This window comes from Botrytis cinerea, chromosome 15 (genome assembly GCF_000143535.2).
Source record: "Botrytis cinerea B05.10 chromosome 15, complete sequence".
NCBI classification, from domain to species: Eukaryota; Fungi; Ascomycota; class Leotiomycetes; order Helotiales; family Sclerotiniaceae; genus Botrytis; species Botrytis cinerea.
Window position 1 is genome coordinate 1223093 of NC_037324.1, and position 26593 is coordinate 1249685.

A 26593-nucleotide genomic window follows, 5' to 3' on the forward strand; every position below is an offset into this window, starting at 1 on the left:
GGTATCCGCTGTCTTCTGACCCAATCCCAGACGTCATCCCCAAGCGAGCTAGCACTCATCTCCAGTCTGGGTGTAGTCGTACCCGCCACTCCCAATATTTAATCACCGCCAACCTTGTACTCGACTTCACCACAACAACATCAAATACTCCAGAACAAATTCAATCATGAAGTTTTCCATCAGCCTTGTTACTCTGCTCTTCAGCAGCACTTTTGTCGCTGCAAGCCCTCTTTTCAGTAACGGTCAAACCGTCCTGGGAGGCAATATGGATGTTCCTGGAAACAACCCTCTCAGCTACTGCAACCCCGATCGTTCAACGGATATCCTGACGCTCGATCACGTCAATCTGAATCCCAACCCTCCACTTGCGTACGCAAAAATACTGTAGAATCTTGGGACATGACAACAGAAGCTAATTAGATAACAGTGGGGGAAAACTTACCATCGAAGCGGCCGGCAAGTTGTCGCAGAAGTTGGAGGAGGGCGCATATGTTCGCTTGCAGGTCAAGTATGGCTTGATTCGACTTATCAGCATGACAGAGGATCTGTGCAAGCAAGTATCGAACGTAGATTTGAGTTGCCCGATTGATGCTGGAGACATTACAATCACAAAAGAAGTTGAATTACCTAGCCAAATTCCTCCGGTAAGTCTTCAAGCTGCACTATATTTCATTCTTCTTCTAACTCACTGAATCAGGGAACTTACACCGTCTTCGCTGATGCATTCACTGCGGATGACGAACCAATTACTTGCTTAAAAGCAACAGTTACGTTTGCACGTTAGACAAACCCGATACTAGATAATAGCTGCACAATACCCTCAAATTGTACTTAGGATTTCGCGAAGAGCAGAAATTTGCATGTGGACTGTATCAAGTCGATAAATAATGGTGGTGGATAAAGGAGTTTACTTTTTGGGAATCCCTCGCCCTGGACCATGACAGATACCTCTGATCACGGTATCTTTTATTTGCTTTTGGGTGCGCTGGTTTCATAAGAACTAACTATACGAGAATTAACGAATGGGATTAATATGAGAGTCTATAATTTGATGTCTTGCTCAACCAATTCATTACATGCTAGTCATCACATGACAAATGCCTAAATCTTGGTGGCTTATTGAAAGTATGTAGTTTGTCAATGGTTGATTGATTATGAAGCGGAGTGATGTGGACTTTTAAACCCACAAGGACGTATATGTGCAAAACTTCATAAACTGGCATGCTCTTGTATTCATTTGTTGATATCAATAACCCCATGAAGGTGTTAATCTCGAAAACGCCCAACTCTCTAGCCATATAAACACACAACCCTACCCATAGCACACAGTCTCCCCCTAAAACTACCACAACTGATCCTCACTCTCCAAAGAGTCTTCGAACTCTTCTCAGAACACTATCCTTCTCCGGATCGTATGGGTGATCTTTACTAGGTATCTCCAACAATGCAGGGAATGCGGCTGTGTATGTGTCTACTCGATGGCGTATACGTTCCGCAATCTGTAAATATTCTGTCAGTCTTGCGCACTTTATAGCTGATTGTGACAAGTATCGTACATGTTGGTTGATCAACAAAATACCAATATCCTTCCTCTCAGTTGTGAATCTTTCAAAGGCTTCCTCAATTGCGGCATTATCTGTCTTGTTATCGACAACGAGGAAGTTCTTCTGCGAGTCTGGTGGTGAGGTGACATGCTATGCCTTCATCAGTAATTCCTTTCTCGGGCAATAACTCCGTAGAGTAGAACAAGATATCTCATACGCCAATGCCTGCCAACAACAGTCCAGTTACAGAGTCCTACAAGGCTGGTTAGCGATATTCACGGCAGCTTGGATCGATCTGAAGCTCACCTCGTCACCAATAACGGCAAGAAATTGCCTATCCTTATAGGCAGATGCTGGAGCTGCCATATTGACTGTGTTTGTTTGATATACTTCTTCAAACAATCAATCCAGTGGCAGCGTTAAGCAAGGTGAGCTCTCAGGTCCCACTAAAGTTATGCGCTAGCGTACGACACCCCTGGCTGCAGCTACTATGACCCACGTCCAAAATATAAATCATCCCCCAGAACGCCTCTGTAGTAAACAACAGGAACGGAAATCGCAAGGACGCAAATTCCATTTCATTAGCTAATCGAATTCACGATTTTTGCTCCTCGTGTTGACGTTCAATGATGTGAACATATTGTCCACATCTTTTTCATCATGCCGCGACTTGTGCGCCGAAGACCGCTTCGTGAACGGATTACGGATTGGTTTAATATTCAGGATTGGTTACTATGGATATCGGAGGAAATCGAAACCAGAGATTGGGACTCGAAAGCATATGCTAATCCACTGGGCTTTGGATTACATTTTATACTATTAATTGCGAGGGCAAATAGTGGAGACGAAGGCCATGGAAATGGAGATGATGTATTTGGGGATGTACCTTCAGGATCGGGATGGTTGAGCTATTTGGTAAGAGTTACCATTTTGAACAGTGGTTCATGTAGCTTGATACTAACTGATTGAGTAGTCTACTCTAGTTGTCTATTTACTGACGGCAGTGTCGATCTTAAATGCATTCTCAACCTTTACACGAAAGCGCAATTACCGCCTCTTCGAGAGCTCTATCGACACCGTTCCCACTACCCCTTCTGCCCACAGAGTACGCGTCGACTCCTCGCCGGTATCTTCTTCCCCTCTTCGCTTCTTCTCGAATATGCTAGGGGACACAAGTGCGCAGTCAAGAGCGCATCCAGACCCGACGCGGGACGTTTGGGAGATCGCTGTTTGGGATCCTATACCAGTTTGCCTACGATTATTCTGCCTATTTAGTCCTGGACATGTACTGGTTTATTGGCTATTCCTTCCAACATTGTCGTCAGATTCTCGACCAAGTGTTACAATTTTTACTACTCTGGTTTTGGAAGCCTTAATGACTGGGCAATTACTTCTTTTGGAAACGAATTTTTCGCAGCAAGAAAAGGACAACAGCATCATACAGAAAGAAGTCATGAGCGAATATGATGTCAAATTTGTACACCCCCGCTTGAATCCGGTCATGCGAGACGTTGGCACACAGTTTTCTGGACCAGGCGCTGAAGCCGGACGAGAGGAAGAAATTGAAATCTACACGCCAAGTGTAGTTCTCAAAAAAGGCTTCCGTACTAATCCGAACCCCAATTACGCCAAGTATGTTGACCCGGATAGTGTTAGTCCCAGCAAGCCAGCCTCCCGACAAATTTTTTCTCCTGCTCCATCCTTCATTTCAGCTTCCTTTCACCAACCGCGCGATTCGCCTTACAACAGAAAGATATCAAACACAACCATGAGGCAACCTCAATTTCGACAAACAACTCCTACTACTGTCACATCGACTGGGTCGGGGGATGGTGGTAGCTTGGGTATATATAACCATGCCAACTCACCTTTGAAGAAGGCCAGTAGCATGTTCGACATGCAGGGACGGGATCGTAGAGACATACCCAAAAGCTCTCTAGATATGGCAGGGAGGGAAAGAAGGGATCAAAGGGAGAAAGAAGCAAGCCCGATAAAGAGAGCGCAGGGTGGCAGCGATGTTCGACCATTTGGCAGATTACCATTTTCAAGTACTGAGAATGATAGAAGGGCTAGCGATTCAAGTTCTTTCGATCCAAGAGTAAGGTCTGGGAATGTTGAGCATAGTCCGTATAAAAGAGGCCCTTCTAGGTGGTAATTTTTTCATATGGCGGATTTTTCCATTCTTTTTGAGTCAACTGTACAATGCATTTTTAGGAGTCTGGCAGGCTTGGTAACAAGGGGGCATGATCTATAGTAATGACAAATATCATTACCAAATGTTATCTCTTTGTCCTCGTGCATAATTTTAATAAATACTGGAATTGTGGTGACGGTCAAGTGTCGATTAGTTTCACTGTCTCGCTTATTCTCGGTGGGGTTAAGGAGAGTATGCTATAAGATCATTTATATCTCAACCTAAGTTGAGGTTTCTTCATTTCATGTCGGTCTGTGATCTAGTCCGATTCTATAAAGCTATATATTTACTTTCCTACTATTTTGAATTGCTTTTCTTTACGTCTACACGTTGTTTTCCTTAGTCTGAAGTAAATACTGAGTATAATTCGGCATTAAATGTTTTCACATTGTTGACTCAGGCATGTGTTGCGCCGCATTGAAATTAGGGTTTTGTGTTTTGAAAGAATGATTTTCCATGCAGGTATTGGAAGACTGAAGCAAATCCCATTAGTATATGACGTCCAAGAAAAATGTTCGTTCTATTAGTACATGGTATTTAATAAATATAGTCGATCGATAGATGAAATTAAACATTCTGCTTAATCAAGCTAGCTATGCTGATTTCGAAGTTCGACATTATAAAAGCTTCTGCTCGAAGAATGTGGTCTTGTCTGGTAAGATAAATGCAGCCTTGATCTTAGTGCAATGAATATGTACAGTCGTAGATAAAGCCCACGATTCGTATATAGTTGCCCTTTTCTATTACCGGCAATTTAAGGGATGAGATAACTATCAAGTTCCATAGCATTAACAATAAGGTTTGGTATTGACGTGCACTGGTTCCTTCCCGATAAACGTTCGTTTACCTAGCGCCAAAGAACGCACTTATTAAGGCTGAGCCGCAAATAGCTAGTATTGACCTTTAGATAGAAAGACGATCCCGTCCTTGGTATAGAGTGTGGCCTATTGCTGTCACTTTGATGCTTTTTGTTGCCGGTTTCTTAAGTTTCCACTATCATAGTTTGATGATCGCTGTTTACGGAGAACAGCATTATATATAATGCGTTATGATCTACAGCCCTATCATCCATGTCAGATATTGGACTTTTACAAGCGTCGCTATAGTAAAGCATTTTAACACTTCAGGCTATTCTATGATAAATGGCAATAAGTGTCAGAGTAAAGTGGTATGCTGCAGTCTATATCTAGCACAAGCAGACGAGGCAGGCTGTGTCTTTACGGTGACTATCTATGTATTGCATGTGTGTTGTATCAAAATCATTGACAACTTGTCATCGCCCGTATTTTTTTGGCATATTTCCGTGTTGTAAGTAGATCTGATACCATACTACAGTTAGTGCTAGCCATTTGTAAGTTTTGTAGTACATCTTGATGTAACTACTAAGGTAAGGCGAACTTTGTTAGTACATAGACAAATGTGTGCTTGATCTGGTGGGGATGTCAACCTTATTTGCCGAACTAAGCAGGAGCTATTAAAATCTTCCATCGATTAGCACCAGGTGACGCATATGCAAGCCTTCTGGGGTCCGTATAAGTGCTGAATCATATTTAGAAGCTCACAAAAATCTCTCGGGGCTTTGAGGAGCAAAACTAAAATTATTAAGGTCCAAACTTCTCCGTTAGTGGTCTGGGGATCTGCCTCCATTTCCATAGCATTGACCACTAGCGGAGAGGTTTTTTCCATGACTTCATGAAGGGCCAGATGGTTGCTGGAAGAAGTCCATCGCTGGCTCCATCTGCTGTATCCTCCCACTGTTACTCTATCTCTTGCTTTTCTTCTCTTTCTCTCTCTTTCCGCTCTTCAGACAAAGTTGATACTGTACAATTCTCGTAATCATACAAATTTTTGGCTGTCAAAATTCGTACTTTAACACTTTAAAATCAGTATCACAACTTTTTCTCTTTTACAATCGGTATTCCACCCCATTACTCAACTATATTCTGAACATTCAAGTTCCTTATTCAAACTCCATTCAACAACTTAGCCATTATACCATCTTGATCTCTTCATCATGGGCATCAACATCATCTATTACTACGGCTACTTTGTCACAGAGGATGTCTATAGCGCTGCAATGGACGGTGCTAAAGACATCATACCTCGCAGACTTCGTCGCTCGAAGATTTTCAAAAGATGCAAAGGATCTAAATCAGCCTCAACGGAAGAGCCTGAATATAACAGCCCCACTTCATCAGAGGAAAAATGCTCAAAGTCGTTCACCTCTGTAGACACCGCAGAGACCGTCATCCATTACTCGCCGGAGGACAAGCAAAGCGAAGATGACCAATATATTTCCTCCAATGATTCCAAGGAATCCACAGACACGATCGTTCATGATGAGACGGTCAAAATCTCTCACCGTCAGAGGTGCAAAGATAAGCTTCGAAAGTGTCTGTCTTCAAAGACATTGAAAGCAAAATTCTCCAGCTATAACAATTCTTCGGATGATTGCGTTGAATTGAACGATGAGATTGTTTCGGATAATCACATCAAGGCAAATGATAACATTGTCTCGAATAATAATCATGATGATTTGAACGATCATGTTCAGTTGAACAATATTGTCAATACAGACGATATCATTGTTGCGGAAAAATTGGAAGCTTCTGGTAATGTTTACCAAAAGAAGCAATGGTCTGTTTCGGATTATTCTCTATCTATCTACTCACAGGATGGTATTGATACCATCGTTGTATCTCCACAGGAGAAGCAAATCAACGCCTTAAAAGCAAAATTATTCAACCAAGAGTTGGAAAACAAGAAACTTCGCTCAAAGATCTCGCAGCTTAGCATTGGAATCACCTCAAAGCCAGTCTCAGAATCAGAGTCTGTCATTCATACCACATTCGAGAAAACCAAACTCTCGGAGCTTAGCAATGACGCTCAGCTTCACAGCGACACTCCCACCTCAAATTCAGGCTCAGAATCAGAGTCTGTCATTCATACCCCATTGGAGACAACTAAAATCTCCCACCGTCAAAAGTATCGAGCCAAAATCCGTCGATGTCTTTCCTCTACTCAGGAATTCCTGGCACCTTTGAAGGCCTTGCACCCCAACAATCGGGCCGAAAAGGGCCACACCAAGCAGCAAGCCAAAGAGGCCCTTGAAGCTTTGCAGAACGCTCCAATGTTCTTCCAATCGGTCCCATTTGATTCCACTGAGGAGGGTGAAGCTCCATCATTCTATTGCCCTCGTCATGGCACCTGTTCTTCTCGCTTCGCTTGGTGTTTCTGTGACTACCATCCCAGCGCTGCCCATCGTCAAAGTGAAAGAGTCGAAGACTGGTTGTTGCCAGCTTGGCGTGCCAGTGTTACAAGAGGTATAGAGGAGGATAGGGCTGAAAAAGCCAGGTTAGAAGAACAAGCCAGTATGGAAGAACAGGCCAGTATGGAAGAACAGGCCAGCATGGAACAACAGACTAGGATGGAAGAAGAGATTGAGATGAAAGAACAAGTTAGCACTGGAGCTCATGCTCTGCCTATTCAAGAGCAGACTGAACCTCAAAGATTTTCTGCCGAGGACTATATTGATCTTATCAGCGACCTCACTGACGACTACCTTGGTGTTTCACGATCTAAATCACGCACTCACAAGCGCAAGAGTAAGAGGAGAGTTGAGAAAGCTGTAGATGAAAAGATGGAGCAAAAAGCTCTACCCATCAAAGAGCAGCCTGAACATCAAAAATATTCTATTGAAGAATATGTTGGTCCAGCCAGCGATCGGACGGACGATTACCTTGGTGTTACGGGCTACAACCCACGCACTGGAACGCTCGACAAGAGCAAAAGAACTAAGAAGAACAAAGAGCACCGCCGTGTGCGTTGGGCCAGTACGGAGAAGGGATGGGAGAGCAAAGCTGTAAGCTCTTCCAGCCCCTCGGCTGAATGCACCAAAGAGAATGAGAAAATGGAGGTGCCTTTTTTAGCTTAGACGCCGGTACGCATGGTGACATACACTACCACATGCACCATCACTACTGGCGAAGGAAAGAAAAGGAAGAAAAGAATGAAATAACAATAAACGAAAGGAGAAAAAGACATAGGAGACATAGGAGCTCTTTTTATTAAGGAACACGAAAATTTTGCTGATTTGGGTCTGGTTTTTTTTTTCGATTTTCTGGGTTGGTCTGGGCTTTCATTCTCTTGTAGTTTATTTTGCTTTTGCGTTTTTCTGCTCTCTTTCTAGCGTTTGGGCGTTGGGAGTTTTGGTGTTTTGGCTTTTTTATACGTATACAGTAGAATAAGGATAGGAGTGGAACAGGATAGGAACGAAACCGATTAGATCAGTATAGGAATAGAACCAATCAGGATAGAGTAGAATAGAATAGAAACTCCCCTTCAATGAAAGATTATTATGACTTTGGTGTCCCAGTTGCAACTGTTTATCAATGTATAGAAGATGGTAGATCTGGTGGCCCTAGTCACATACTCGAGAACTGTCAACTACCATATGAGAGCGTGTCTTCATGTCTTTGTGATACAGATGAAGCCTGCTAGTTATAGATGGCGACTAAGTTGGTCCTTCAGACCTTTAGAATACCAATCTGACAACTCGAGAGCCAACAGAAACACGTATCTTTACCGCATTTCACGGTGATTCGTCTCGGCAAAGATGATAAACAAACATGATATACTAGACTCTATCTCCATATCTTGGCAGTCAATCATGGCATCTGATCATGCATATTTCTGTCCTAGATATGCGCAACTGATTTATATCTCTTGTCTTATTAGCCTTCCCATTACACGAGGACTATACGGGCCACTAATCTACCGCCCGAGGGAGGAGTACTTGTTATTTCAGATAGCCCCATGAGATTTTGACTTTCGAACTACTATCACAGCCCTCTTCCGATATATCAAGACGTTATGTTGGATTGACGTGCCTAAATCGAGCTGTCAGATAGTAGTCTCCAATATCCACAGTAGATTTAGAGCATGAATAATCATGTGCTGGATGAATCAAGGCCAGATAGATTTGATATCCAATATTGGTTTCAAGACTGAAATGAATTGAATATCAGAGACAGGTTCGTTGCACACGAGCATAAATGGTGATGAGTCTGTACTCTTGAAAGTAACAGATGTTCGGTAAGGCCAATGAAAGGATTGTAAAATATAGCATTCGGGGAGAATGGGCCACTACTCTACCTTGTTTTTGTTTTAGTAGAAAATTGAGTTCCTCTGGACGTACAGCACACTTTGCAATTGCATGTCTCTTGAATGATTAGAGAACGCCAATGCCTGGGTTATGGCCCATGAAATTGATGGAAATATGGGAATAGTTTCACCGTTTCCCGTTTCCAACAGACAACCAAAGGCCTATCTATGAAGGGCATCGTGGCAGATGACTCGTTTCTCACATAATGCGAGAATAAAAAACACATCGAAATCTAGTTTGCATTTTTCATCAATATAGTTTGTGGCTCTGTGCTTTATGTCGCTTTCAATGGTATCCCTTCAACCCTTGGGTTGGTGTATAAGTGAAGTCTGGGAAAAACAACCCCAATTTTGAGATTAGAGACTGATGAAGATCCCTCACATGTATGTCTTGTCGATGAAGGAAAAGAGCTCTCTTGATGAATGATCCAGTTCGAAGTGTGGTTGTCTACTTGGGGTTAGCAATTGGCATGTGTTTAATGAAATCACTTCAATTGTCACAAGAACACCTCCCAATTACTACACATATTTTTAAGGGGGAAATGGGTTATAGATAACAAATACAAACAACAGATATTAAGTCCTAAAATTACAAATCGCAAAAATCAAAAATGTATACAATGAGCCTGTTTCTCTCGATACATAACGTGAACCAAGCTTGACAATTTCGCAAATCCTTTCCAATATTCTCGTATATCCAAATTTCTGTACCCACTCCATATCCAACACCGAAGTCCGGTACCTAGCGTCGTAACTGTAAAAATCTGTACATTATTTTCATGGAATTTTGTATTTCCAATGATGTTCTATTTTCAAAAGTAGATTTACAACCAAATATAGAACCTGGGTTGTATTTTCGACTCTTCCACTTAGACCTCAGGTCTCTAAAGTTCCATACTAGAAGCTTCATCATGAGTCTCTGCCCGTCGGCTTTCATATCGTGTCTAAGTACTATTACGATTAGTATATCTACAAGATCTGCAACCCACTTGTATTCCTCAGTCTTGCTCCCCATACGCCACCTCCTCTCCCTTCTTCAGCAACCTTGCCACTAACATCTCTCCTGTAACTTCCACGTTGACCCGTGAAATCAGTTCCACTGCTAACCTGTCGCCCATCCCCGCCGATCATGACAGGTGGTGTTGCAGGCTTCAAATCTCCATAGTACTTTGACTTGAAGCTATCACCTGAGCCCGAATCACGTGTACGAAGGGGCTTAGGCGTTAGTTCGCGAATCTCGGGAGAGCGCAGAGGTAGAGGCCAAGATGGCTCCTCGGTTATATCAGCACTTGGACTGCCAATGCTTTTATCGGTATCTGGAATGATTGCAGACGGAGCTTGGGAGGAATATTTGGATGACGAGGAGGGGAAATTGTGACGTGGGGTTGGAGGGTTTTCCATTAGCGGATTAGGAAGATGGAAATCATCATCATAATCATCGGCGGTGGCAGGGTCAAGCGGCAAGGGATGATAGGAAGACTTGATGGAAGGGGTTGATTTTTTTGGTGAGTGTGGCCGAGAGCTTGGTGCGCTACTGCGATCGCCCTTCTTACCGAGAGAATCATTAGTGAACCAAGTTATACCGCCGCCATCAGCGTTAGCATTGCTAGCAGACTCTTCAGCTGTGTGGAAGGATAGATCAGAGGCGGGAACTGAGGTATACGACTGACGAGATGCGCGTTTTGGGGAAGATGAGATTGAGGGTGCTGCCTGGAAGTCTGGAACTGAATGACGAGGTGATTGGTTGGGATTGTAGGCATTATAGCGAGCCGGAGAATCTGTACGAGATGTACGGGGCGAGGATTGATTAGTCTGGAATGATTCATTGGAATTGGTCCGGGTGTGGAAGAAAGGTATTGTTGGAGGGCGATCGAGATCCTCATAAGCGGCCCCAGAACGTCGTTTATCCTCAAGGTTGGAACCTCTTGACAGTCTCCTCTCAGATGGAGCAGTGATAGTGGTGAAAGTTGAAATGGATGATTTGTTGCGCTTGTGGCGAGCAGTGAGGTTATCTTCCAGAGGATTCATATCCGGAGGAAGTTGATTAATTTTGCGGAATGTGACAGCGAGATATAGAGATATAGCAAGAGTAATCAAATGAAGCCCGGCTCCAACTGTGGCAGCGTAGAAAAGAACGTCGGTGAAAATTGTTAGAAGAGACTTATCAGAAAGATACGTAGTCCAAGTGGTTTGTTTTGTTTTTGCTGCGAGAGAAATATACGCATAAAACGGCACAATACTTATGTCAGTCAAAGATGCAAATGCCATATATGATGCTGAAGATCCGGGCGCTCTGCCGCCAGATCTCCGCGCTAAATGATATACCCCATAGATGGTATGAAGAATTCCAATAGCGGGCTGAGACATATCAATCAGTCGGTAGTCGATATATCGCATTCTAGGGATGACATACCGCAAGCTTCATGATCCAACCTGAAACCACATCCAACCCCGTGATCAAAATCGACATGGCTAGAAGTCCGACTGCTGCCAGGACTTGAAAGCATCGCAATAACAACGCGACTTTTCTGGCCCACTTAACTCTCTTCTTGACAGAAGGGTCCATTGGTTCGGAATCCCCATTTCCAGAAGGGACAATGAGATAAGAACTGATGAAATCATATCAGTATAGATTACATCAACCCCCCAAAACATACTCAAACGTACTCAGGATGTGCATTGAAGCTGACCAAAGGACCGTCTGGTCGCTTTGGTCGTGGTGCCTTGGGTGATAAGCTTGCTCTGGAGACAGCTTTCGGATCAAAGGACCAATCCGTTTTGACCGGGTCATAAATAAAGGGAGGTTGAATACCCATTGTACCTGGCAATGATTAATGAAAGACAGGGCGAATATTGCAGGAATGAAGTCAGGAACGTGGATTTTGCAAAGAATGAATCAAGGGTATAACCTGCGATATTAATCCTGGAGCTTAGAGCTTGGATCAACAAACTTAGATGCAAGCTTCGTTAACACAGCAACAGACGATAACTTTACGAAGCACAGCGTTATCGGACAATGCGATAAAGATTTCCGAAGGCTTTCAAATGACGTTTGAGAGCGAGAGAAAATGAACAGGATCGCGAGTCCTTGGGTTCGCACAAGGTGTGCGAACTCTTCACAGCAGCGCATACGTTTGATCACTCGATCAAGAGCGTTTGCAAATACTACCAGCAAACATACTGAGAAGCCCAGAGCTCACGATGGTAGACCATTTAGGATGGCTGTCATTGGGTCAGGACCTGCTGGATTCTACACATCTTACAAGGTCATGTCCAAAATTGAGAATTCAGTCGTGGATATGTATGAGCATCTGCCGGTACCTTTTGGTTTGGTACGATTTGGCGTTGCTCCCGACCATCCTGAGGTGAAGGTAAATCTCCATTAGTCAGATCCAGACCGAACGACGAGAAAAAGTTGTGCTAATGCTAAGCAGAATTGTCAAGACAAATTCAACGAAGTAGCTGAATCGCCGAACTTTAATTTCATTGGGAATATATCTATAGGAGATCATGCTGGAGCTTTACCTCTTGCTTCGCTATTGCCACATTACGATGCCATATTATATGCCTATGGCGCATCTCGAGATCGCACACTTAATATCCCGGGAGAAGACAATTTAAAGGGCATATATTCGGCGCGGGCATTTGTTGGATGGTATAATGGATTGCCGGAATATGCAAATCTTGAACCAGATCTCACACAGGGCGATGAAGCAATAGTCATCGGGCAAGGCAATGTAGCCTTAGATGTCGCAAGGATCCTCTTGCAGGACCCCGATATACTGCGAACTACCGACATCACGGAGAGAGCTATTGAGACTTTGCAGAAAAGTCAAATCAGAAGAGTGAGGGTAGTGGGGAGAAGAGGTCCTCTGCAGGTTGGTTTTATGGGGCAGAGTGGAGCGTGTTTATGCTGACGATCACAGGCTGCATTCACAATCAAAGAAATTCGTGAGCTGGCGAAATTAGATTCCGTGGCTTTTCATCCTATTGATGGATCGTTAATCCCAGAGGACATATCGAAATTACCTCGAGCTTCGAAGAGAATTATGGAGATCATCAAAAAGGGTTCAAGTGCTTCTTTGGAGTCGGCAGCTAAATCATGGTCACTTGACTTTTGCCTCTCACCTAAATCGTTTAATAAAAGTCATCAATCTCCCTCCCAATTAGGTGGTATGTTATTCGAAAAAACTTTACTGAGTCCAGACCCCTTTGATCCTGCAGCCAAGGCAAATGGTACTGGTGAAATGGTTGATCTTCCAGCATCTCTAGCCTTTCGATCCATTGGATATAAGTCAGAAGCGTTGCCAGGATTTTCGGATCTGGATATACCATTTAATGATAGCCTGGGCATCATACCAAATGATCCATTAGGTCGTGTAGTCAATGATAACGAAGGATGGACAACTTCGGATTCGTCCAAGCATATCCCAGGAATGTACTGTGCTGGGTGGGTTAAACGGGGACCGACAGGTGTAATTGCAAGTACCATGCTGGATGCTTTCTCAACTGCAGATACGATAGCTGAAGACTGGTATGCGCATGCAGCATTTCTCAATGGTAATGCTGGAAGTTCTGGCCTTGGATGGGATGGAGTAAAATCCGAGGCCGACAAGAAAGGTTGCCGAAGGGTCAGTTGGGAAGACTGGCAGAAGATTGACGCAGCCGAACGAAGGAGAGGTAACAGTAATGGGAAGGAGCGAGAAAAGTTTACAAATGTGGAAGACATGCTCAAGGTCTTAGATTAAACCAGAAAAATTCTAAGAACTAACAATATTGTACATTATTTCTTCAACTTCTCGGTGAGTTCTGGAACCTTGTCGAACAGATCACCAACCAGGCCAACATCGGCGACTTGGAAAATCGGGGCATCAGCGTCTTTGTTGATTGCTGCAATGACCTTACTATCCTTCATTCCTGCCAGATGTTGAATAGCACCAGAGATACCTGCACACAAGTATAACTGTGGTGCTACAACTTTTCCTGTTTGGCCGACTTGTAAACTGTTGTCGGCGTATCCACTGTCTACAGCTGCTCTTGACGCTCCAATGGCTGCCCCCAAAGCATCTGCCAAAGGCAGCATTACTCTGTCAAACTCCTCCTTTGATTTTAAGCCTCGGCCGCCGGATACGACTTTGCCCGCAGTGGCGAGGTCTGGTCTATCTGATTTTGCGAGATCTTCCGATACCCATTCGGTCTGCGATTCAATCTTAGGATCTACACCTTCCTCAATTGATGCTGAGCCACCCTCCGCCGCTGCTGCGGCAAAAGCAGTTCCTCTGATGGTAATGATTTTGATTTCGTCTGAAGATTCGACTGTGGCAATTGCATTACCAGCATATATTGGTCTGACGAATGTATTCTCATTTTCAATTCCTGTGATGTCTGATACTTGTTGAACATCGAGTAATGCGGCAACGCGGGGCATTAGGTTCTTTCCAAAAGCTGTGTGTCCGGCAATGATGTGTGTAAAGCCACCCTTCTTAATATTTTCTACCAGTAAAGGAGCATAGTTTTCTGGCAAGCCCTATAGCAAAATTATCAAAATCTGCTGATCGGCGGAACCGGTTGTGAGGAGATAGGTCTCCTTACCTTGTCATATGCAGAATTGTCTACAGCAATGATCTTTTCGATTCCTGCAACTTTAGCTGCTTCTTCGGCTACAGATTTTATGTTGCTTCCCGCGATAAACGCCGTTATTGATCCTCCTAGCTTTTGTGCTGCGGTGACTGCTCCAAGTGATCCATGGTTAAGTTTGCCTTCCCTTTGTTCCAGGACGGCAAGTGATGATAATAGTCTTGCGAGTGCCGAGAGAGAAGCTACTGGTGTAGGGCCAGCTTGTGTTCGCAATTGAGTACGCGCTTGGCGTAAAATAGAGTGGCCGGCTCGTGAAAGCATTGTTATGAAGTTGGGAGAAACAAAAATTGAGAGACTGAATTGTTGGTGAACTTCATCAATGAAATTCAATCAGTACTAGATAACTACCCCATGTTTTCCTTCCACCATCGGAGGCGTGCCGCTTCAAGCCGAGGACCTATTCTTTGTGCCTGACACTTTCAATCATAACCCTTGTCTCATCCTCAGGCCACATGCTGATTATATAATATTGGACCTTGATTTCGAGGCATTGGACGAAGGTTTATCACCGTGTAAACTTTGCCTTTGGTTGGTTTGTCATCACGTGAATTATTTTAGTCTTGGCTTTTTGGTTTTTGGCTCCATCTTGAGCTTTAGGATAGCAAGCGAAACGCGACCTTCCCTCCAGAAAATCATCAACGCGAATCACAGCAATAGTGTTTGCGCCTCAATCCCCCAATCGTTGATTACTACATAATTTCCTTTTGCATTAAGTCGTGCATCTGGTTTCTGATCGATTCGACGCGCATGAGAATTCGAACATCATTTTGGAGATCTAGTACGACTCCCGTTGCGCCAAGTTTGGAAAGCGTTTACAAATAAATTATTGCGATACTTTTACCATTTCAAGTTATAAGCAAATATGGAGGACAATTCATTAAACTTTGATTCGCCTGCCCCAGGCAGTAATGCCATCCTCGAGCAACCACCACTCCCCGCAGAGTCCACTTCACCACCAAGTCAAGGGGCCACTGGGCAAGCCCCAAGAGCAGAAGGTATATATCATCACACGCTCGCATTACGCGTAAGTTCTAACGGATAATTCCTATAGATACCCCAATGGGAGAAGCTGGTTCCGTCGATCCAGCCATCAAAAAAGATTCAAGTGCGCCTGTCTCCGATAATCCGCTCGATGCGCCTGACGCACCTCGCCCAGAAACAGATGAACCCAAGGACGAGGTGATGGGCGATTCTCAAGCCCAAGATGACGTGAAAGAAAGTAAAGAAGGCGATGGAGAAAACGGGGCTACAAATGGACAAGTCGAGAAAACAAAAGCTTCAATCGAAGCATCAGCAAGGGAACATCTTATATCACAAACACATTCAACTATAATACCAAGTTACAGTAGCTGGTTTGACATGCATGCTATTGCACCTGTTGAGAAGAAATCTTTGCCGGAGTTCTTCAACAACCGCAATCGCAGCAAGACCCCATCTGTTTACAAGGATTATAGGGACTTCATGATCAATACCTACCGATTGAACCCAATAGAATACTTGACGGTGACAGCATGCCGGAGGAACTTGGCTGGTGATGTTTGCGCCATTATGCGTGTTCATGCATTTCTAGAGCAATGGGGCTTGATTAATTATCAAGTATGTCAATTCTTACTTATCGAAAAATCCATCTGCTAATGAGTCTAGGTCGACGCACAACAACGACCTTCGCAAGTTGGTCCCCCTTTTACAGGCCACTTCAAGGTGATATGTGATACCCCTCGTGGTCTGCAGCCGTGGCAGCCTTCCGCCGATCCAATCGTTCTTCAGGGCAAGAAAAATGAAGATACAGAGGCCAAGGCAGTTGCAGAACCAGCTCCCAAGTCAGACTTGAACTTACAGATAGGACGCAACATCTACGATGCTACTGCCAAGGAAAATAAGTTGAACGCGGATTCCAAAAAGCAAGCTAACGGCGAAGGTGCGAGCACTAATGGTACTTCAGACATCGTTCAAAAGTCTATCGAGGACATTGTGAAGGCACCAATAACCAAGATTCTCTGTCATGTTTGCGGTATTGACTGCACTCGTGTTTATTACCATCACATGTCTCCCGCCGACCCAACAGCTCCTGGAACCACCAAGGGTAAATCGGATATTTGCTCGAATTGTTTCATGGAGAGTCGATACCCTCACAACCACGGTCGAATACAGTATCAAAAGATGGAGAACCCAACATACACGGCCGCTCCTGAACTTGCTCGTGACTGGAGTGATGCCGAGGTTCTTCGACTTTTGGAGGCTTTGGAAGGTAATGATGACGACTGGACAGCCGTCGCGGAGTACGTTGGTACCAGGACAAAAGAAGAGTGCGTCGTTAAGTTCCTGCAATTCGAGATTGAAGACAAATATATCGATGTGGAGCCAAGCGGCACCGACAAATCCAACAAATCCATCGGTGTTGGTATGTTGGGCCCTGAAAACGGCATGCTTCCTTTCAGCCAGGCCGACAACCCGCTCATGTCTGTAATTGGTTTCTTGGCAAGTCTTACAGACCCCAAGGTTACAGCAGCTTCAGCTGGTAAGACAGTAGACGCAATGAAGAAGAGTCTACGGGAGAAGATTGAGAAACCGCAAGGATCCGAGAAGGGGAAAGAGAAGGAAGGAGTTTCGGACTCGATGGAAATCGACGATACCGAATCAACTAAACAATCGTTGAGTGAGATTGCGGCATTTCCATTGGTTGCGGTCGCCGGTCGTGCTGGCGCTTTAGCATCCCACGAAGAACGTGAAATGACTCGATTGGTATCAGCAGCCGTGAATATTACATCAATGAAGCTCGATTTGAAATTGAAACAGTTCAATGAAATGGAAGATATCCTACAAGCGGAGCGAAGAGAGTTAGAAAGAGGTCGCCAACAGCTCTTTTTGGACCGACTATCATTCAAGAAGCGTGTTAGAGATGTACAAGAAGGGTTGAAAACAGCTGCGGCAACGGGCGGGGAACAGGGAATCAAAATGGCACAGGACGTCATGCAAGGAGGGGAGAAAATGTCCTTTAATGGGGTTTCGGCTCCCGCAGGAAGCGTACAACCGTTGAGTGCGGAAGGTCAAATTAAGAGTTATGATATCTAAGAATGATACGAGCAAGCAGGCGGTAAGGAATGGCTTGGCTGTAGGTATTACATGGCGTAAATGGGGTTGAATATGGAATATTTACTGGTCGTTGCGTAATAAATCGCGCACATGTATGTGTTTGTACTTTGAGATTGGGGAGGTGCCTTTACACAAGAGGAGTCTCACGCTTTTACTTTTAGTATCTCTTCGCGCATGCTCTTGTGTATTCTTAAGATAATGAAGTGGCACTTATATCATGATCATATCTACATTGATGTGGAAAACAATTATTATGTGAGCTTGTGCTAATCAATCATAATCGCTATTGTAGACAGCGTAAGACCTAGGCTTAGCAACGTCTTTTGGCTTCTTACCTAGATCGTGGCGGGGTCTCGGTTCTCTAGCATCTTCCTTGTCCGCGCTATCTATTATCTCTCCGTTCACATCATCCCATTCACTGCCGCTCTCACCCGAATACTCTTGATTCTCACCAATTCTAGTTCTCATCGCCATCCCTTCTTCTTCACGACTCTTTTTCAATTTCTCTCTCCTTCCTCTTCTCCCAATCTTTTCCCTATTTCTCAAAAACTTTTCCTCTCCAACCACGCCCATAACCTCCCATTCACTCCGAAATTCCCTTTCTCTCCACTCTTCCCCATTGTTTTCGGCGTCCACGTCCAGTTTCTTAGCAGGCTTCTCGGGCATTTCTTCGTCTTCATCTGCCTTGAAATCTGGGGGTGGATCTTGTCCCAATAGGCTCCAGATACGTTGTTCTTCGACTCTACTGACTCGGTCGTCGAAAGCAGAGATGTAGGCTTCTAGAGCATGTTCGTATTCTTCGGGTGAGAGATGGGCTTTGCGTTGAGAGCGTGACTGAGTTTGCGATTGAGAGGGAGATGGGGATCTCTGAGTAAATGGATTATCATCGAGATGATCAGATATGGTAGAATCTTCGGAAGCATCTGATTCAATATCTGAATCGAGGTTGGAATCGGAGGAGGATGTATATACTTCTGATAAATCACCAGCATGATCTAGGTGCGGACGACTGCGTGAACGAGACCTGCTCCTTCTTCCACTATATTCTTTGCGTAGTTCTGTTTCCACTTCTGGGTATGTCATTATAGAACCACCCGGTTCATCTTCGTGGGAAATAGAGAGATTATTTCTCGTGGCACATGTTACCCAGAATTCATTACTGTTGGCGTCCATTTTCAGAATCTTAGTAGCAGCTTCCACGTCGTTGATGCTGATATCCGCTGCTTTAGTTTTGTTCGAGTCCATGGCTCTTATTCTTGACATTGTGCAAAAGAGAACGGTTGAAATGAGACGTTTCGTGATACTGACTGTTAATGAATGAAAGTCGTCAAAAGCAGTTGCGCGGATAGCGGGAGTTTCTCCATGTTCCCCTATCTGCCTCCAGTTATCCTCCCATCTGGACTCGGAGGGGTTCATAAACACTCTCTCGGAAAGTGCAAGCCAATTCTTGAGGTTTAAAAGGCGGACTGCTGGTAACAAATTTTGAATATCTTCATCACCTTGGGTCCTGGTCACACCGCGTTTCTGTTCTAGAGATTTGCTCACTTTTTCGGTTAAGAGCCAATAATTCCCCCATTTAACCTCCTCGACATCTTCCTCATATTTCTCTTGTCGTAGGGCAAGACCATCTGCTGCTCGCTCCATAATTTCACAGCATTCTGAAGTAAATTCCGCGGCAGCTGGATATTCTGTCATATTCAGTAGCCGCGTATCTTCGATTTTCCTTTCTATTAATCCTTGGTGCAGTAGTTGCATGTATTCCTGCACCTCAACTTCCGACTTGGTCCCTATGCGTGTAGCAATAGCTCTTACATTGTCTCTCCCCAGTCTTGACAACCCAGTAAAAAACAGATCTTTCTCTTCGGGTGACCATATGGAACAGCCAATTTGACTGCCTTCCAATGGGGTATTATCCTCAAGGATCGACTTCGCTCCTACATCGTAAATCTCATTGTTCAGGAGATTGCGATAATCCTTGCTATAAAATCCTTTGACACGCTTTGCCCTCGCCGGATTTCCGTTCGTTCTTTGCTTTAACTTTCTCTTCTTGGATGTCGGACGGTAGGCTCCTCTTGCTGGGATAGGAATATCTTCCACTTTTGGAGGTACAAACGTAGCTGCCCATTCAAGAGCATCTGCAATTATCCATTCATCCGTGTATTGGTTTTTTGGATTTGGATTTGCTAGAGAGGTTGAATAAGAATCGCTCTCTCCTTCTGAATGTACATCGCCTCCATCATTATTTCCATGGTTTTGAGAAGCGCCTGCACGCGCTCTCTCATCATGTGATATTTGCCCAAAATCGCTGTCAGAAGCCTCATACGCTGACCCTGAATCTGGTTCAGGAATATCAAATGGGCCTTCGAAGGGATCAGAATCGTTGAGATCCATGTAGGCGAGCTAACGGTCTTTAAAGCGTATTGATCGATAAATGTGTTGTGCTCTTCTCGTCCACATAGTTTGCGATAAGACGGACGTGATGTGGATCGAACGTAAGCTTTCTAAAGAGCTAAATTTTGTTTTCTTTTACGAAAAAAAGCAAAATTTGAAGTGAATTATGAGAGAACCTTGAAAAATTAGCACGGGTGTAATGTGGTCCTGTCTAAGCTGAACAAGGGGGGCATGGACCTTAATACTTCCCATTGTATTTTTGAATGCGGTGGACTTGATACAGGGATGCAATGATGCGCGTCTATCGCGCTTAACCGTGATCAATCCTGACGACGATTTGTTGCCACATTTTTATATCATCATGCCTTCTACTTCAAGAGGGTTGATGGGGCTATTTTCAAGGCCATGGCGACCAGCAAAGGCACAAAGCTTCATCAGAAGTTATGCACGAGCTTCCACGCTCCCTAGAGTGCAACAAGCGCCTGTGGCCAGTCCTCGCCAAACCATTGTTTTGAGGGACTACCAGGAGGAATGTATTCAGGCCGTAATTTCTCATCTGGATCAAGGCCACAAACGAATGGGCGTGTCTTTAGCTACTGGAAGTGGGAAGACTGTAAGTACTTTGTTAGACGAGGATCGCCATTTTCCTATTCTCATCATATTTGGCAGGTAATCTTCACACAGCTGATTGATCGAGTCCAACCGCATACTGAAAGCGCAACCCAAACACTGATCTTAGCTCACCGACAAGAACTGGTTGAGCAAGCAGCTCGTCACTGTGCAAATGCTTACCCAAACAAACGAATTGAAATAGAGATGGGTAAAATGCATGCTAGTGGATATGCAGACATTACTGTGGCAAGTATTCAAAGTATTGGATCTCGTGACCGGATCGAGAAGTTCGATCCGACTCGTTTCAAATTGATACTAGTTGACGAGGCACATCATATTGTTGCACCACAATACTTGAAAGTCTTGGCTCATTTTGGACTCTCCGAAAAGCGAGAAAACTCCCCGGCTCTTGTTGGCGTCTCGGCGACTTTGTCTCGTACTGATGGGTTGAAGCTGGGTGCTGCTCTTGATCAGATAGTCTATCACAAAGATTACGTTGATATGATTGAAGACAAATGGCTATCTGGGGTTATCTTCACCACCGTACAGTCGAAAGCTGATATTTCTTCCGTGAAGAAGGGCCCGAATGGAGACTTTCAGACTGGAGAACTATCGCAGGTTGTCAACACTGACCAAATCAATGAGCTTACCGTGCGTACTTGGTTTGCAAAGGCTAAAGGAAGGAAATCTACAATAGTCTTCTGTGTCGATCTCGCTCATGTGGGAGGACTGACTAACAAATTTCGCGAGTACGGAATTGATTCACAGTTCGTAACTGGGGATACTCCAAAGATCGAGCGTAGTGCCAGACTCGATGCTTTCCGAAATGGAGAATTCCCAGTGCTGATTAATTGCGGAGTCTTCACTGAAGGGACTGATATTCCCAATATTGACTGCGTGTTACTGGCAAGGCCTACCAAATCGCGTAATTTGCTCATTCAAATGATTGGCCGAGGTATGCGATTACATCCCGGAAAGGAGAATTGTCATATCATTGATATGGTTGCCACCCTCTCGACTGGTATCGTAACGACGCCAACTCTTTTCGGTCTCGATCCTTCCGAACTCGTTGACGAAGCGAACCCAGATGATTTAAAATCTCTCAAGGAACGAAAGGAAGAGGAGGAAGAGAGGAAGAGAAAAGCCGAGGACATGGAAGCTAAAGCCTCTCCAACGTCCGCCGGTTCCAACATCAGGACCGTGAGCTTCACCGATTATGATTCTGTATATGACCTTATCGAAGACACCTCCGTAGAGAGACATATCAGAGCTATCTCCTCATTTGCATGGGTATGCGTTGGCTCAGACAAATATGTGCTGAGTACTACAAATGGAACTTACCTAAAAATTGAAAAAGAATCCGAGGAGTCGAAAGAGAAATTCACTGTCACCGAGACTATTGCCATGGCTAGTCTAAGGGTCTCCAAATCGAAATCACCATTCGCAAAGCCCCGCCAACTTGTCGCTACAGAAACCTTGTTGGATGCCGTTCACGCAGCTGACACTTTGGCGGCCAAGAAATATCCTCTTCAGGTTATTGCTAAAAAGGCTTACTGGAGAAATGGTCCGGCTACAGAGGGGCAATTGATGTTCCTCAATAAGTTCCGACCACAGGATGATCAATTGACCTCCGCAGATCTTAAAAAGGGCAAGGCGGGAGATATGATAACCAAACTCAAGCATGGTGCGAAAGGAAGATTCTCGAGTTTAGAGGCGGAAAAAAGGCGAGCGGGCAGATCACGGTTAAAATTAGAGCAAGACGCTGTTATAGCAAAGAGGGAAGCAGTCAGTGTTGGACCTCTTCTGGGTTGAGCAGTCAACAGTGGGTTCGTATAATATCCTTGTTGCTCCGTAATTGAGTAATCATATCTGTCAATTACTTGGTAGTTGATAATTATGTCTAGGTATGTTTAGTGGATTTGAGTGCTTGGTCTTTCATCATGTTTTCTCATCATCATACCTTCTACTTTTCTGGTTCTGCAGAGCTCTTTCTCTCAATTCAAATATGAAACCTTCGTGTGTCCTTTCCCCAATCCGCAAACCCATTCAGCATTGATGCTCTAATATTGTTCTCCTCTAGGTAAACATATATATTGTTTTGATCTGATGTGTTTATGTTTTATTCACCTCTATACATTCATTTGTACGATCTTATTACTGTTAGTGTCGTTTATATTCCACATATGAGAGCCTATGTGACTAGCACCTACCGACTACAGTATCCTCTTAGCTACAGTATCCTTTTGGACCTCTGCAACTGTAACTTATCATGGTAAAGTATATAAATTATTCAACTCATTTTGACTACTCCTTTCGGAATGATGAACCAACAACTTCTCAGGCAGTTATCCGAACTGTTCTATTTTCCATCATTCTATTTCAGCAACCAACGACTTTTTCAGGAAACATCTACCCAGCTTGCTCATGGTAGATTCCAGAAACGTCTTATTCCTACATTAATCGGGCAACTGCATATCAGCTATCAAGGAGGCTTTATTCTTTGATTGCTGGCTTTTGATTTCCTGATTTATCTTAGACTAAAATTTCAAGGAAGTTTCTTTCCATGGACCAGAATGACAAATTAGCCTTGCACCAAACTTTCCCACACACCAAGAAACAAAATCAACTTACATCTTTTCATCGGGTCTCCCTTTTGTATCAATAATTCTTGACACAATTCCTCCCCAACGGTCACAATAGAGGAGAGGACAACATCTCACTTTGCTTCCAATTTGTATTGTTCCACTTGGTCTTCCTGTAGACCCATCTCAACATGGACGACTCGAGAAATATGTCTCATCGTGGTTCACCTGACCCCAACAAGGAAACCAAACCAACTTCTTTTCTCAAGAACTACAAACGTTCACATAAAGACGCCTCTCTAGATTCCCAAGCCGTAGCCTCCACCAGTCAAAACTCGGGAGGTTTTCAGTACCCAGCCCCGCGACCTCGACATGATTCAAAACATGATTTGAATGAAATCGCATCATGCAACCAGCCCGACCCAAAACCTGATGCAGCCGTACCTCTTTCGCATGCGCAGAAAACTGTGCCAGCCGTCATCAAGAATCTTGCGGGTGAAGTGATAGCAAAATATACCTACAATGAGTACAGGCCTACAAATCCGATAGTCGTCACCGGCTTTTCTTGTCAACGTGCACCCGAGAATATCGAACTTCCTCCTTCAAGGCCAAATGAACCAGTAGAGCCGTGGAAAATCTTTCCCCCACCAGCGAATTCTGCTTTTACCGGCATCGAAAAGGTCGATAAGTACGATCCACAACAATATGACACTTTCGATGTGGCTCTTGATGGAGCTGAGCTTGTCATTAAAAATACACCATCTCCTAAAAAGCTTGTACCCGATGTAACTAAGCGTGCTAGAAAACTATCGATTGGTGAAATGGTGGCCACTGGAATAGATTTTACACAAAAGTCTGGGGTACAACATGATCCTTCATGTGTTGGTGAAATCTACCCTGTGTAAGTTTATCAATCTCCTCTCCTCTTTTACCCTTTTGCTTTGACAATTAAATCTCAACTGCCCTGGTGTGTTTCCTATTAAATTTTCACCTCAAGTGCATAGTGGTATATGATTGCTAACATTTGAGTGCTTACAGAGAGGAGCAAAAGGCCGACTTTGTCAGAAATTTAAACGAAGGAGCACCTATCGAATACTGCAAAAAATGTAAGCAGAGTCACATCCCGCCTGGACCTCCAATCACACTCGCAGATCGGGATACATGTGGTGCATACCTACCGGACTGGTTTCCATCGGAGGGAATCCATAGGCCCTGGGCTAATTTCAGGAGCATGATGAATGATTGGATTATCGGGAGAGAAATCGAGCTAGGCTATGATGATCACAAAGAGAGAGACCCCGAGCGTAATCTGTGGAACCTAGAATTTCACTCTGACCACGAATCATGGAAACAAACTGGGCGAACTAAGGGAAAGGGGGGCTGGTGGAAATGTAGGAGTGGACCAAATGCCACCCCGGCTGAAAGATCTTGTCGAGTCTGTACCTCCAGAGAAGCAAAACGTAGAGAACAGGAAGTGAAGAGCTATAGACTCAAGCCTACTGCGACGCAGAGCAGAGCAAATATTGAGAACTGGATTACAGAGAGAATCAAGGCAGTCGGGCTTGAAGATAAGAAAGCTGCTCTTGCCATGTGGCGCGCAAATGGCATTCCAAAACACTATGGGCCAGCAGTTTCGAGAAACGGAATGTATCCCGTTACCGAGGGAGGACGCCCAATTGTCGATGGAACAAGCCCAGTTACAGGTGTATCATCATTGGGACCACGAAAATTTCTCCCTCCTGAGCAAATGTTCTCGGAAAGATTGTTCCGAGGCAGTGGTCTGCAATCCGCAGGTTCTCAGAGCGTCGATGAAAGTCTTGGAGTCGAGGGTTCAACGGGGGATACGAATTCCCCTCTTTCTTCTAATACTTCCCCTTTGCCTGGTCAATCTGGTGTTCCCAAAATTACCGTGTCGGATAGTGGGTTGGGTTCATCTGCTTCTTCGCAAGAGCCTCCTTCTGATGCAGCTTCATCTGCGCTGCCTACTACAGTTAGAGCTAATACAAGTGCTTAAAGTCTAATTTTGGGGGTCTTGGTATAGATTGTTTTGATGGAGCACTTACGGAGTACTTGTGGAGTACATAGCAGATCACGGTTGCGTTTCTTACGGATATCGGAGTCTAGGCGTTCTATCACATATGACGGCAGTGGACGGGCATGCAATTTTCAGCACAAAAGTACAACTTCTGCTCATTAATCTCTTTCTTATAAAAGCATCAGCGATGGGTGATATGGGTGTTAGGATCAAGTTTTCTTTTTGGGCGAACTCATCAACTTGACACATCTATTATATGGGATCCTGAAACTCGGCGAAAATTCATTGGGCTTTGGGTCGGGTATTGCGAGGCTGGGAAAATTATCGAGTTCTCTATTTGGTGTCGGGGAGTTTCTTTTTTCTTCTCGATATACCCCAGGAAGATTGAATAGTGGTTCATATGGCATTGGTAGTACAGCTGTAGAAACAAGTAGAGGTCTGCATTAGTTTATATGGTCATAGCGATAGCTTCTCGATACAGAAATGTGAATATATATAAAATTGGACTATGAGGGGTTGAATATTTTTTGCAATTTTCGGGGGGAATGGTTTAGTATCGAAGCAAGTCTGGGTTTTGTATGTTTGAAAGAGGCGATTGTGTGGATTTGTTGTCTTTGTATGGTAATGATGGGGTGTTTTGGTGGTGGGTTTCTGGATCGATATTCACATGTATACACATACGTATCACATTGACGATATGATACGTTCGTTTCGTCGCATTGGCTGTTATTGTTCTGTCTCAGAGCGATGGGATAGGAGGAATTAGTCTGGATGGATGGGTGGGTGTTTGGGCTTGCATATATGTGTTTGTGGGTGTTCACTTCCTTTCTCGAGTTTCGAGTTTCTGGATGGGGAGGTATGATGGCTCGCTTAGTGGATGGTTAAGGGGGGGGGGGGGGGGGGGGGTTGTTGATATTGATATTGATATTGTTGATGCTGTTGATGGTAGTGGGTATATGGGATGGGATGGTTGATTTATTTAGTTGAAGGTGGAGGTGAAGTATAGAAAGGAGAATGTATACATACCAATTACCTATAGCCTATATATGAGTAATGAGATCTCAAATTTGTGTACTATAAATTGTTATTACTCTTCGAGGTTTATTCGTTACTCATCACTCATCACTCATTCTCAATTGGTTGAAAGATGAGTTTTAGGATCGATTCGACTATTACCTATTGTATGAGAAGGTTTGAATGTAATTTGATGGTAGGATTGGAATTTGTGGTTTGGGTTGGAACTGCAAATTGGAATTGAAGATTTGATACTTGATCCGAGAGTGTTGTGTTGTGTTATGTTGGGTTTCTATGTATAAGAATAGTATAAATATACGAGTATGTC

At 44.1% G+C, this 26593-nt stretch overlaps 11 protein-coding genes across 11 annotated transcripts; 7 read left to right on the top strand and 4 right to left on the bottom strand.

Annotated features, from left to right (window-relative positions):
- The first annotated feature begins 68 nt into the window (after positions 1–68).
- Positions 69–1119, top strand: Bcnpc2. The gene is made up of 3 exons (XM_001558272.2): positions 69–369; positions 428–644; positions 698–1119. The coding sequence occupies exons 1-3, from the start codon at positions 167–169 to the stop codon at positions 782–784; spliced, it is 507 nt and encodes a 168-aa protein (XP_001558322.1). The 5' UTR covers positions 69–166; the 3' UTR covers positions 785–1119.
- Positions 1120–1128: 9 nt separating this feature from the next.
- Positions 1129–1953, bottom strand: Bcvma7. Its single transcript, XM_001558273.2, has 4 exons — positions 1851–1953; positions 1762–1797; positions 1557–1694; positions 1129–1499 (listed from the first exon to the last, which is right to left on the bottom strand). The coding sequence occupies exons 1-4, from the start codon at positions 1908–1910 to the stop codon at positions 1359–1361; spliced, it is 375 nt and encodes a 124-aa protein (XP_001558323.1). The 5' UTR covers positions 1911–1953; the 3' UTR covers positions 1129–1358.
- Positions 1954–2090: 137 nt separating this feature from the next.
- On the top strand, positions 2091–3897 carry BCIN_15g03490 (hypothetical protein). Its single transcript, XM_024697556.1, has 2 exons — positions 2091–2459; positions 2518–3897. Exons 1-2 carry the CDS (start codon positions 2205–2207, stop codon positions 3697–3699), a joined length of 1437 nt encoding a protein of 478 aa, XP_024553372.1. The 5' UTR covers positions 2091–2204; the 3' UTR covers positions 3700–3897.
- A 1298-nt stretch (positions 3898–5195) lies between these two features.
- Positions 5196–8099, top strand: BCIN_15g03500 (hypothetical protein). Its single transcript, XM_001558276.2, has one exon. The coding sequence runs from the start codon at positions 5753–5755 to the stop codon at positions 7670–7672; it is 1920 nt and encodes a 639-aa protein (XP_001558326.1). The 5' UTR covers positions 5196–5752; the 3' UTR covers positions 7673–8099.
- Positions 8100–9444: 1345 nt separating this feature from the next.
- BCIN_15g03510 (hypothetical protein) lies at positions 9445–11912 on the bottom strand. The gene is made up of 3 exons (XM_001558277.2): positions 11569–11912; positions 11315–11510; positions 9445–11259 (listed from the first exon to the last, which is right to left on the bottom strand). Exons 1-3 carry the CDS (start codon positions 11715–11717, stop codon positions 9871–9873), a joined length of 1734 nt encoding a protein of 577 aa, XP_001558327.1. The 5' UTR covers positions 11718–11912; the 3' UTR covers positions 9445–9870.
- A 22-nt stretch (positions 11913–11934) lies between these two features.
- Bcarh1 lies at positions 11935–13674 on the top strand. The gene is made up of 3 exons (XM_024697557.1): positions 11935–12272; positions 12336–12779; positions 12828–13674. Exons 1-3 carry the CDS (start codon positions 11970–11972, stop codon positions 13647–13649), a joined length of 1569 nt encoding a protein of 522 aa, XP_024553373.1. The 5' UTR covers positions 11935–11969; the 3' UTR covers positions 13650–13674.
- Bcaim45 lies at positions 13660–14983 on the bottom strand. The gene is made up of 2 exons (XM_001558279.2): positions 14494–14983; positions 13660–14428 (listed from the first exon to the last, which is right to left on the bottom strand). The coding sequence occupies exons 1-2, from the start codon at positions 14797–14799 to the stop codon at positions 13685–13687; spliced, it is 1050 nt and encodes a 349-aa protein (XP_001558329.1). The 5' UTR covers positions 14800–14983; the 3' UTR covers positions 13660–13684.
- Positions 14984–15126: 143 nt separating this feature from the next.
- BCIN_15g03540 (hypothetical protein) lies at positions 15127–17849 on the top strand. The gene is made up of 3 exons (XM_001558280.2): positions 15127–15533; positions 15590–16134; positions 16183–17849. The coding sequence occupies exons 1-3, from the start codon at positions 15401–15403 to the stop codon at positions 17608–17610; spliced, it is 2106 nt and encodes a 701-aa protein (XP_001558330.1). The 5' UTR covers positions 15127–15400; the 3' UTR covers positions 17611–17849.
- A 15-nt stretch (positions 17850–17864) lies between these two features.
- Positions 17865–20234, bottom strand: BCIN_15g03550 (hypothetical protein). The gene has a single exon (XM_001558281.2). It carries the CDS (start codon positions 20020–20022, stop codon positions 17902–17904), a length of 2121 nt encoding a protein of 706 aa, XP_001558331.1. The 5' UTR covers positions 20023–20234; the 3' UTR covers positions 17865–17901.
- A 49-nt stretch (positions 20235–20283) lies between these two features.
- Positions 20284–22721, top strand: Bcirc3. Its single transcript, XM_024697558.1, has 2 exons — positions 20284–20635; positions 20692–22721. The coding sequence occupies exons 1-2, from the start codon at positions 20384–20386 to the stop codon at positions 22444–22446; spliced, it is 2007 nt and encodes a 668-aa protein (XP_024553374.1). The 5' UTR covers positions 20284–20383; the 3' UTR covers positions 22447–22721.
- A 264-nt stretch (positions 22722–22985) lies between these two features.
- Positions 22986–26049, top strand: BCIN_15g03570 (hypothetical protein). Its single transcript, XM_001558283.2, has 2 exons — positions 22986–24117; positions 24255–26049. The coding sequence occupies exons 1-2, from the start codon at positions 23408–23410 to the stop codon at positions 25228–25230; spliced, it is 1686 nt and encodes a 561-aa protein (XP_001558333.1). The 5' UTR covers positions 22986–23407; the 3' UTR covers positions 25231–26049.
- Positions 26050–26593: the final 544 nt, after the last annotated feature.